General features: G+C 45.3%; 1 protein-coding gene across 1 annotated transcript in view; it reads right to left on the minus strand.

The window, feature by feature from the left end:
* LOC124039545 (brother of CDO-like) overlaps window positions 1-12,366 on the minus strand; it is a 59,192-nt gene that overhangs the window by 27,400 nt on the left and 19,426 nt on the right. The window contains exons 2-3 of the mRNA XM_046355632.1: window positions 5,260-5,397; window positions 4,758-5,039 (exon numbers count right to left, since the gene is read on the minus strand). Coding sequence (XP_046211588.1) covers window positions 4,758-5,039; window positions 5,260-5,380 — 403 coding nt within the window. The 5' untranslated portion in view covers window positions 5,381-5,397. The remainder of the gene's footprint in view (window positions 1-4,757; window positions 5,040-5,259; window positions 5,398-12,366) is intronic.

Here is a 12,366-nt window from a genome sequence, read left to right on the forward strand (position 1 = left end):
CGGAGTTAGATAGCAGGGAGGGGGGAGGGGAAGGGCAGGGTTCATAGCATTCACGTAGATTCACCTGGTCAGTCTATGTCATGGAAAGAGTAGGTGTTCATAATGGTTTGTGCACTCAGTGTACATTTATCAATTACATCTAATGCTGCATGGAGGAAGTTTGAGCATGAAGTTACACACAAACACCTACTGACTAATACACACAGAGACACTCACTCCTGACACCTACTGACTGATACACACAGAGACACTCACTCCTGACACCTACTGACTGATACACACAGAGACACTCACTCCTGACACCTACTGACTGATACACACAGAGACACTCACTCCTGACACCTACTGACTGATACACACAGAGACACTCACTCCTGACACCTACTGACTGATACACACAGAGACACTCACTCCTGACACCTACTGACTAATACACACAGAGACACTCACTCCTGACACCTACTGACTAATACACACAGAGACACTCACTCCTGACACCTACTGACTGATACACACAGAGACACTCACTCCTGACACCTACTGACTGATACACACAGAGACACTCACTCCTGACACCTACTGACTGATACACACAGAGACACTCACTCCTGACACCTACTGACTGATACACACAGAGACACTCACTCCTGACACCTACTGACTAATACACACAGAGACACTCACTCCTGACACCTACTGACTGATACACACAGAGACACTCACTCCTGACACCTACTGACTGATACACACAGAGACACTCACTCCTGACACCTACTGACTGATACACACAGAGACACTGAACTCCTGACACCTACTGACTAATACACACAGAGACACTCACTCCTGACACCTACTGACTGATACACACAGAGACACTCACTCCTGACACCTACTGACTGATACACACAGAGACACTCACTCCTGACACCTACTGACTGATACACACAGAGACACTCACTCCTGACACCTACTGACTGATACACACAGAGACACTCACTCCTGACACCTACTGACTGATACACACAGAGACACTCACTCCTGACACCTACTGACTAATACACACAGAGACACTCACTCCTGACACCTACTGACTGATACACACAGAGACACTCAATCCTGACACCTACTGACTAATACACACAGAGACACTGAGACTCCTGACACCTACTGACTGATACACACAGAGACATCAATCCTGACACCTACTGACTGATACACACAGAGACACTCACTCCTGACACCTACTGACTAATACACACAGAGACACTCACTCCTGACACCTACTGACTGATACACACAGAGACACTCACTCCTGACACCTACTGACTGATACACACAGAGACACTCAATCCTGACACCTACTGACTGATACACACAGAGACACTCACTCCTGACACCTACTGACTGATACACACAGAGACAACTCCTGACACCTACTGACTAATACACACAGAGACACTCACTCCTGACACCTACTGACTAATACACACAGAGACACTGACTCCTGACACCTACTGACTGATACACACAGAGACACTCACTCCTGACACCTACTGACTGATACACACAGAGACACTCACTCCTGACACCCAACGCTCAGCAGGAGTGAGAGAGAAAAGAAAGTAACAGATGGAAAGAGAGAACGTGAGGAGTGAAAGAGGATGAGAGGGGGAAGAGAGAGAATGAGAGGGTGAAGAGAGAGAATGATAGGGGGAAGAGAGAGAATGAGAGGGTGAAGAGAGAGAATGATAGGGGGAAGAGAGAGAATGAGAGGGTGAAGAGAGAGAATTAGAGGGTGAAGAGAGAGAATGAGAGGGTGAAGAGAGAGAATGAGAGGGTGAAGAGAGAGAATGAGAGGGGGAAGAGAGAGAATGAGAGGGTGAAGAGAGAGAATGAGAGGGTTGAAGAGAGAGAATGAGAGGGTGAAGAGAGAGAATTAGAGGGTGAAGAGAGAGAATGAGAGGGTGAAGAGAGAGAATGAGAGGGGGGAAGAGAGAGAATGAGAGGGTGAAGAGAGAGAATGAGAGGGTGAAGAGAGAGAATGAGAGGGTGAAGAGAGAGAATGAGAGGGGGGAAGAGAGAGAATGAGAGGGTGAAGAGAGAGAATGAGAGGGTGAAGAGAGAGAATGAGAGGGGGGAAGAGAGAGAATGAGAGGGTGAAGAGAGAGAATGAGAGGGGGAAGAGAGAGAATGAGAGGGTGAAGAGAGAGAATGAGAGGGTGAAGAGAGAGAATGAGAGGGGGGAAGAGAGAGAATGAGAGGGTGAAGAGAGAGAATGAGAGGGTGAAGAGAGAGAATGAGAGGGTGAAGAGAGAGAATGAGAGGGGGGAAGAGAGAGAATGAGAGGGTGAAGAGAGAGAATGAGAGGGGGAAGAGAGAGAATGAGAGGGTGAAGAGAGAATGAGAGGGTGAAGAGAGAGAATGAGAGGGGGAAGAGGGAGAATGAGAGGGTGAAGAGGGAGTTTGAGAGGGTGAAGAAAGAGAATGAGAGGGTGAAGAGAGAAAGACAATAAAAGAGAGAGGGAAAGAATGTGAGGTAGAGAGAGGGAGACTGGAGACTGTGACATCACCTCTCATCTTGTGAGGGGACCCTGTCTCAACTGGCTTAAAAACACCTCCTGTTTCTCAGCTCACACACTATATGAAAACACTACACACCCACTCTCTAAAAACTACACACACAGTCACACACTCACACAGGCCTAACACACAACCTCACACAGGCCTAACACACAACCTCACACAGGCCTAAAACACAACCTCACACAGGCCTAAAACACAACCTCACACAGGCCTAAGACAACCTCACCAAACATTCTCTCTCTCTGCTACCTGTTTTTGGTAGTTTTCCTCGCTACTTTCCTTCGATTTATAGCATGAGGTCAGTGATTTATAGCATGACCCAGCTTGCGACAGAGCTGCAGGAGTTGTGACTCGTTTTCTCTCTCTCTCTCTCTCTCTCTCTCTCTCTCTCTCTCTCTCTCTCTCTCTCTCTTTCTCTTTCTCTCTCTCTTTCTCTCTCTCTCTCTCTCTCTCTCTCTCTCTCTCTCTCTCTCTCTCACTCTCTCTCTCTCTCTCTCTCTCTCTCTCTCTCTCTCTCTCTCTCTCTCTCTCTCTCTCTCTCTCTCTCTCTCTCTCTCTCTCTCTCTCTCTCTCTCACACACACACACACACACACACACACACACACACACACACACACACACACACACACACACACACACACACACACACACACACACACACACACACACACACACATCCTTATCTTCCCCTCACAAGAAAAGCAGCCCTTTCCCCAATTACAGGACCATAACTCCTGCGTCACAGGAATGTGGTGTCGTGGGGAGAAGAGCTGAGAGTCAAGGAGGAGGCCCCATTCACAGCAACCCCAGTCCCCTCCCCTGGCCAGGCCCCACCACCAGGCTTCAGGGTCACATTCTCCAGGCAGACCACCTCTCAGTTCCTCTCTGTCCCCGAGAGTGATACACACTACCACTACACACCCTTATTATTCAGTAGTCCATCAAATCACATCTTTTATTTGGCACATGCGCCGTGAACAACAGGTGTAGTAGACCAACAGTGAAATGTTCACTTCACGGGCCCTTCCCAATAATGCAGAGAGAAATAATAGAAAAATGATAGCACAAGTAATAAATCCACAATGAGTAATGATATCTTGGATATATATGTGGAGGGGTACGAAGGTAATTGAGGTAGATACAGTACACTTCTGGAGAGAGTTTGCTGCACTGAAAGTAAAGGGGCTGAATAATTTTGCACGCCCAATTTTTCAGTTTTTGATTTGTTAAAAAACTTTGAAATATCCAATGAATGTCGGTCCACTTCATGATTGTGTCCCACTTGTTGTTAATTCTTCACAAAAAAAATACAGTTTTATATCTTTATGTTTGAAGCCTGAAATGTGGCAAAAGGTTGCAAAGTTCAAGGGGGCCGAATACTTTCGCAAGGCACTGTATGTACACATAGATAGGGGTAATAGGAGAGATAATAAGCAGTAGCAGAGCAAAGGGGGGTCAATGCAGTGTCCGGGTAGCTGTTTGGTTAACTTCTCTAGCAGTCTATTTAGCATCTACACGATGGAGTCCCTTAACACTACAGTCCTCTTCTCTGCCCTTGCCAACAGTCTACTGGTTAACCAACAGCTACACTTTAAAAACAGATTGGGTTTTTTGATGACCGGTTTTTGTACAATAGTATGTTCAGTCGGATACAGTGTTTTCCCACATTCAAATAACTTGGCATAAGGATTTGTATATGTAATGTAGGGAGAGTGTTGAAAATTAGCACAAATACTCACACTATGGTGAAACCTACACATCGGGTGTCATGCCCTGACCATAGAGAGCCTTTTATTCTCTATGTTGGTTAGATCGGGGTGTGACTAGGGTGGGTTATCTAGGTCATTGTATATCTATGTTGGCATGGTATGGTTCCCAATCAGAGGCAGCTGTTTATCGTTGTCTCTGATTAGGGATCATATTTAGGCAGCCTTTTCCCACTGGGGATTTGTGGGATCTTGTTTTTGTGTAGTGCCTGTGTGCGCTGCATTGACTTCACATTTCGTTAGTTCTGTATTGTTTTGGTTTCATTTATTAAACATGTGGAACTCTACGCACGCTGTGCCTTGGTCCGACCATTATTACGACAAACGTGACATCGGGTGATACTTTATTTCTGTGCCAATGTGTTTGGATGTTACATAAACCTTAAATGCATGAACAACAACTCACTGGCAGCGGTGACATTGGCGGGCACACTGGCCAGGGCCCCTGCGTTGGTGCTGGCCACACACTGGTACCTGCCCAGGGTGAGGTTAGTGAGGGTGGGAATGAGCAGAGTGCCAGGCTCCAGTACCACCCCCAGTTCCCCAACAGCCCCGGCAACCAGCTCGCGTCCGTTTAGCCGCCAGCTGATGTTGGCTGAGGGGGGTTGGGTGCTGCACCTCAGAATCACACTTCCCCCTAGCTTCTGGACCACCGACAGAGGCTCCTCTGTGAACACGGGTACTTCCTCTGATAGAGAGGGATGAGAGAGGACGAGGGATGAGAGAGGATGAGGGATGAGAGAGAGATGAGAGACACTGTCGTACACCTATTTAAACTGTGTGAAGTCATCCTATTCTCCATCTACCTACATGGGATTGAATCCTTACTTCTGATGTTAGTATCTTTCTAACTATCCCTGTTTCACTGTTGAGATGTTGTGACATCACATGACCAGTGCTTTACTCACCAGTGGCACCATTGATGGTGGCGCCGCCCTGTAGGCAGCACAGCAGCACTGCACTCAGAGCACACAGCACTCGTGCCCGTCGCTTTCTCATCCATGGAGTCCAGTCTAATGTTCCAGACATCTTCCATACACTACCCCCTGGTGGAGGGAGAGAGAGAGGGAGAGGTCAGATTGTCATACACAGATTTAAGACACTCAAAACAAACAGTCTGAATCCACTGAATCACAAATGGGCACACACACACACACACACTCAAATACACACACACTCTCACACACACACTCTCTGTCTCACGCACACACACATACACAGACCTTATTTTATTCTGCCACTAAACCAACAACCACTCAAACCACTGACAAATCCCATGGCAACGCCGTAAACAAATCTCCACATACAGGTACATATACATACACCAGCCACACACGCGCAGCAGAAATGTACACACCATATACACACACAGCGGAAACACACACACACACATATACACACCCCACTGAAAGGTAGAGCCCAGGTAAAGGTCCTGCTCACAGCGCTCAGGAACACAACTCCAGCCCAGACACAAACAAGACCTCTCTTTTCTGTCAGCCCCCATGCCAGCACTGACCCCCTCACCACTCATCCCCCTTTCAGCCCCTTCATCAAAGAGGCGCCCTCATTCTGCGGGGGTTAACCCGACTCTCCCCCACTCAGGTGTAACTGATACAGGTAGAGGATATGGGGGAGCAGGAAGGGGACAGAGAGCCTGTATTCACCACACAAAGAACAACTGAATACAGGGAGGACAGGGAGGGGCAAGGGGGGAATACTAGTATTGCAGCAGTGTGTGTGTGTGTGTGTGTGTGTGTGTGTGTGTGTGTGTGTGTGTGTGTGTGTGTGTGTGTGTGTGTGTGTGTGTGTGTGTGTGTGTGTGTGTGTGTGTGTGTGTGTGTGTGTGTGTGTGTGTGTGTGTGTGTGTGTGTGTGTGTGTGTGTGTGTGAGAGAGAGCTCATATGGATATTAGTGTATAGATAGTGTGTAAGATAGAGGGAGAAATAAGGCCAGAGAGAAAGAGAGAATGATAGAGGGGGCTGGTAATGGTCAGTCTATTAACAGTTAATGCAGAGCGGGGAGCTTTTCTCTGCCTTGTCGCTCTGCCAAGTTTCCCAAATTCTTCCCTGTCAGGTTAAACTAACAACTTCCCATCAGGATGAGGAGGGTGGTCCACAGCTCACGGAGAAAATCTCTCTCTGCTCTCTCTCTCTCTCTGCTTTCTCTCTGCTCTCTCTCTGCTTTCTCTCTCTCTCTCTCTCTCACACACACAGGCCTACATACACACTAGCATGCGAACACACACATCCTCATACATAAACAAACACATGGTACTACACAGGCTCATACACACTGCATACTCATACATGCAAGAATACATAAACACATTAACACTCTCGCACACAAACACACACAAGCAAACACACACACAAGCACACACACAAGCTGGCCCTGATCCTATCGTTGCAAGGGAATGATTGATGAAGCTTCAGGCTTTAGTGACAGAGCCTAACTACCAAAAACACAGAGTAGCAAACACACTCACACACACGCACACACTCGTGGGCATGCAGGGGGAGAGCAGGACAGAGAGAGTGGAAAATATTACACCGCAACATAATTATATTCCAATGGCACTTTGGTGAAACCATTTTCTTTGGTTGGTGGGCACAGGATTCTAAGCAAAACAGCTGTTAATAGATAGTTGTCCACTATTAATAAACAACTTCCATAAAGTATAAACTAAAGTCATCAAGACATAGATGAGGATCCTATATGTACACAAACTCTTTGATTCTCCATTAATCTCTTACCCTTCTCTCTCCACCCAGAACCCTGAACCCAAACCCTGACTCCTGACCTAGAACCCTGACTCCAAACCCTGACTCCTGACCCAAAACCCTGACTCCTGACCCAAAACCCTGACCTAGAACCCTGACCCTGACTCCAGACCTAGAACCCTGACTCCTGACCCATAATCCTGACCCAAAACCCTGACCTAGAACCCTGACTCCTGACCCAGAACCCTGACTCCTGACCCAAAACCCTGACCCAAAACCCTGACTCCTGACCCTCTTTCCATCTACATGGGCTGGATCACATGAGCTCTGTCTGAACATACTGGAACATGTACTTTAGCTCACACACACACTCTCATCTCGGGAACCAACCACCTGTGGGTCCCAATGAGGAGAGCCACGAATCCTCAAAAAACACACAAGCAAAATTGTAAGACCCACACACACAGACAAAAACATTTTCACTGCAAACTAACAACCATATTCACACGGTTTCACATGATTCATCATGGTTTAAAAACACTCTTCTTCTTCCATGAGTACCTCTCCAACATCATCCCTGCCTAAAAGCAGCCTCCTCTCTGGCTCTTGCTCTTCTAGATCCATTCATCAGAACAGACTGTATTTGCTTAGCAGATACCATGCCTCAGGGTGACAAGCTGGCCTCAACACCACTTTTTCCACCCATCCATTCCAGCAGAGATAGAAAGAGACCAGAGAGAGACCATAGAGTGGGAGAGAGAGAGAGAGAGAGAGAGAGAGAGAGAGAGAGAGAGAGAGAGAGAGAGAGAGAGAGAGAGAGAGAGAGAGAGAGAGAGAGAGAGAGAGAGAGAGAGAGAGAGAGAGAGAGAGAGAGAGAGAGAGAGAGAGAGAGAGGGCACAGAGAGAGAGAGAGAGAGAGAGAGAGAGAGAGAGAGAGAGAGAGAGAGAGAGAGAGAGACACAGAGACAGAGAGAGAGATAGTGTACATTGTGTATATATATATATATAATATGACATTTGTAATGTCTTTACTGTTTTGAAACTGTTGTATGTGTAATGTTTACTGTTAATTTTTGTTGTTTTTCATTTTATATATTTACTTTGTATGTTGTCTACCTCACTTGCTTTGGCAATGTTAACACATGTTTCCCATGCCAATAAAGCCCTTGAATTGAATTGAATTGAATTGAGAGAGAGAGAGAGAGAGAGAGAGAGAGAGAGAGAGAGAGAGAGAGAGAGAGGGAGAAAGGGCACAGCAAGAGAGAGAGATAGGGAGAGAGAGAGAGGGGGGGGAGAAAGGGCACATCAAGAGAGAGAGAGAGAGAGAGAGAGAGAGAGAGAGAGAGAGAGAGAGAGAGAGAGAGAGAGAGAGAGAGAGCAGAGAGAAAGAGAGAGACTAATGAAGCCTTCTTCTTTTCTTTCCTGTCCCTCTCTCTCCTCCTCTGTATCCCAGAGCAGAGGGAGGCTGATGAAGACCAGAGACACACATACAGACAGGTCCTCTGATTTAGGACAGAAGAATAAGAGTCTGTTGCAAATAGCCTGGAGTTAACCTCAGGAAGAAATTAGGGCTAGGAATAGCCAGGAACCTCACAATACTTACGCGCCGATATTATATATATTTCGATTCTCACGATTCTATATGTATTGCAAACTGTGATTTTATTGTGATTTGATGTCCCAAACATATTGCTCACCATGTCTTCTGCAGAAGGACAAGAGAGAGTCATGAGAAAACAAGTTTTAATCAGTCATGGAAATAAAAGTGATGAAAACTAATTGTCTCCCTATTTACAGTGCCTTGCGAAAGTATTCGGCCCCCTTGAACTTTGCGACCTTTTGCCACATTTCAGGCTTCAAACAAAGATATAAAACTGTATTTCTTTGTGAAGAATTAACAACAAGTGGGGCACAATCATGAAGTGGAACGACATTTATTGGATATTTCAAACTTTTTTAACAAATCAAAAACTGAAAAATTGGGCGTGCAAAATTATTCAGCCCCCTTAAGTTAATACTTTGTAGCGCCACCTTTTGCTGCGATTACAGCTGTAAGTCGCTTGGGGTATGTCTCTAACAGTTTTGCACATCGAGAGACTGATTTTATTTCCCATTCCTCCTTGCAAAACAGCTCGAGCTCAGTGAGGTTGGATGGAGAGCATTTGTGAAAAGCAGTTTTCAGTTCTTTCCACAGATTCTCGATTGGATTCAGGTCTGGACTTTGACTTGGCCATTCTAACACCTGGATATGTTTATTTTTGAACCATTCCATTGTAGATTTTGCTTTATGTTTTGGATCATTGTCTTGTTGGAAGACAAATCTCCATCCCAGTCTCAGGTCTTTTGCAGACTCCATCAGGTTTTCTTCCAGAATGGTCCTGTATTTGGCTCCATCCATCTTCCCATCAATTTTAACCATCTTCCTTGTCCCTGCTGAAGAAAAGCAGGCCCAAACCATGATGCTGCCACCACCATGTTTGACAGTGGGGATGGTGTGTTCAGGGTGATGAGCTGTGTTGCTTTTACGCCAAACATAACGTTTTGCATTGTTGCCAAAAAGTTCAATTTTGGTTTCATCTGACCAGAGCACCTTCTTCCACATGTTTGGTGTGTCTCCCAGGTGGCTTGTGGCAAACTTTAAACGACACTTTTTATGGATATCTTTAAGAAATGGCTTTCTTCTTGCCACTCTTCCATAAAGGCCAGATTTGTGCAATATACGACTGATTGTTGTCCTATGGACAGAGTCTCCCACCTCAGCTGTAGATCTCTGCAGTTCATCCAGAGTGATCATGAGCCTCTTGGCTGCATCTCTGATCAGTCTTCTCCTTGTATGAGCTGAAAGTTTAGAGGGGCGGCCAGGTCTTGGTAGATTTGCAGTGGTCTGATACTCCTTCCATTTCAATATTATCACTTGCACAGTGCTCCTTGGGATGTTTAAAGCTTGGGAAATCTTTTTGTATGCAAATCCGGCTTTAAACTTCTTCACAACAGTATCTCGGACCTGCCTAGTGTGTTCCTTGTTCTTCATGATGCTCTCTGCGCTTTTAACGGACCTCTGAGACTATCACAGTGCAGGTGCATTTATACAGAGACTTGATTACACACAGGTGGATTGTATTTATCATCATTAGTCATTTAGGTCAACATTGGATCATTCAGAGATCCTCACTGAACTTCTGGAGAGAGTTTGCTGCACTGAAAGTAAAGGCGCTGAATAATTTTGCACGTCCAATTTTTCAGTTTTTGATTTTTTTAAAAAGTTTGAAATATCCAATAAATGTCGTTCCACTTCATGATGGTGTCCCACTTGTTGTTGATTCTTCACAAAAAAATACAGTTTTATATCTTTATGTTTGAAGCCTGAAATGTGGCAAAAGGTCGCAAAGTTCAAGGGGGTCGAATACTTTCGCAAGGCACTGTAAATAGAAGATTTGAGAACAAGCTATGAAAGAAAAATACTTTGTTTTGGTGCAGGTACAGTCAACTAGTGTAAAAATAAGACTTGGATATTGTCAAAATGATACATCGTCAATAAAAATATCCTGATATGTAACTATAATTTTTTGCTCCCAGTTCAAAGCTTGGTAAATCTGTCAGTATGTTGGTAAACTCCTGTGTGTATCTTATAAGCTCCAGATGTCTGCGCTCCAGAGGTGTGTCGTTTGTGTATGATAGTTTATTACGTACACCCATCTAGTACCGGGTCAGACCCCCCTTTGCTTCCAGAACAGCCTGAATTCTTTGGAGCATGGAAACGTTACTCAATTGATATCAAGGGAACTAACGTGTGCCAGGAAACCATTCCCCCACCACCACCAGCCTGTACCGTTGACACCAGGCATGATTCATGTTGCTTACGCCAAATCCTGACTCAGCATGACGCAACAGGAACGGACATGGAGATGAATACATCATTATTCAACGTAGCTTCCTCGTGTCTGTCCCTCCTGTTTGTTGCGATGCTGAGTTTGCGGACTCTCCGCTGTAAGTTAACTCATGGACTCTGTGTGTTGTGGAAAGGTAAACACATTGGTTGAAACTAACGTTAGCGAACATAAGATGGACATTCAGTGGGCTCTAATGTGCCAGCAGTTCACTCGCATTTGCTAGTGAAAGAAATGAAATACAAGTACGAAAAATAACTGTTCGCATTTGTGCGAGTGTGAAAAACATTTATTTCTGCGTCCCATTAGTTGTATTTTCCACGTAACATTACGAGGAGAACGCAACCTGATAGACTAACAGTAATTATGATCCACGTAACATTACGAGGAGAACGCAACCTGATAGACTAACAGTAATTATGATCCACGTAACATTACGAGGAGAACGCAACCTGATAGACTAACAGTAATTATGATCCACGTAACATTACGAGGAGAACGCAACCTGATAGACTAACAGTAATTATGATCTACGTCACAAAAAGCATTACAAAAGTATAATCAAAAATAAATATAAACATCTTGGAATTAAATGGAGTCGAGTTTAGAAGACAGCGCGATGAAGAATGAATGAGTCTCCTGTATTAGATTCAGAGGCAATGCTTCTAAAATGCCTTTGCACTACATTTTAGATTTGATCAATTTCAAAAATCTGAAATGATATATGCTCTGCAAATAAATACAACAGACACCTTTACATAGTTTGCAGTCTGTGTCGATGCAATCATTGGTTTTAATGTTTGGAATGCTGTCAAGAAAGAAAGTATTCCAACCTTTTATAGACTTGATTTGGTACAATTTTATAATTGCAATCAGACTCACGAACAGCGTGCGCACGAGCATGCAGGGAAAGAAAACCCCAATTCTGTGCGTGCTACACCGAGCGAGTTGAATCTCCAATTTGCAGCGCGCATCTGGTACTCTTAAAAAGTTGGACAGGGTTGGCAGGTCTGGTGTGTGTAACGGTATGCTGTGTACTAGTATGAGATGGTGAGAGGTGTATGAGATGGTGAGGGCTGTATGAGATGGTGAGAGGTGTATGAGATGGTGAGGGCTGTATGAGATGGTGAGGGCTGTATGAGATGATGAGGGCTGTATGAGATGGTGAGGGCTGTATGAGATGGTGAGGGCTGTATGAGATGGTGAGAGGTGTATGAGATGGTGAGGGCTGTATGAGATGGGGAGAGGTGTATGAGATGGTGAGGGCTGTATGAGATGGTGAGGGCTGTATGAGATGGTGAGGGCTGTATGAGATGGTGAGGGCTGTATGAGATGGTGAGAGGTGTATGAGATGGTGAGAGGTGTATGAGATGGTGAGGGCTGTATGAGATGGGGAGAGGTGTATGAG

Source organism: Oncorhynchus gorbuscha, linkage group LG07 (assembly GCF_021184085.1).
Source record: "Oncorhynchus gorbuscha isolate QuinsamMale2020 ecotype Even-year linkage group LG07, OgorEven_v1.0, whole genome shotgun sequence".
In the NCBI taxonomy this organism is placed as follows: Eukaryota; Metazoa; Chordata; class Actinopteri; order Salmoniformes; family Salmonidae; genus Oncorhynchus; species Oncorhynchus gorbuscha.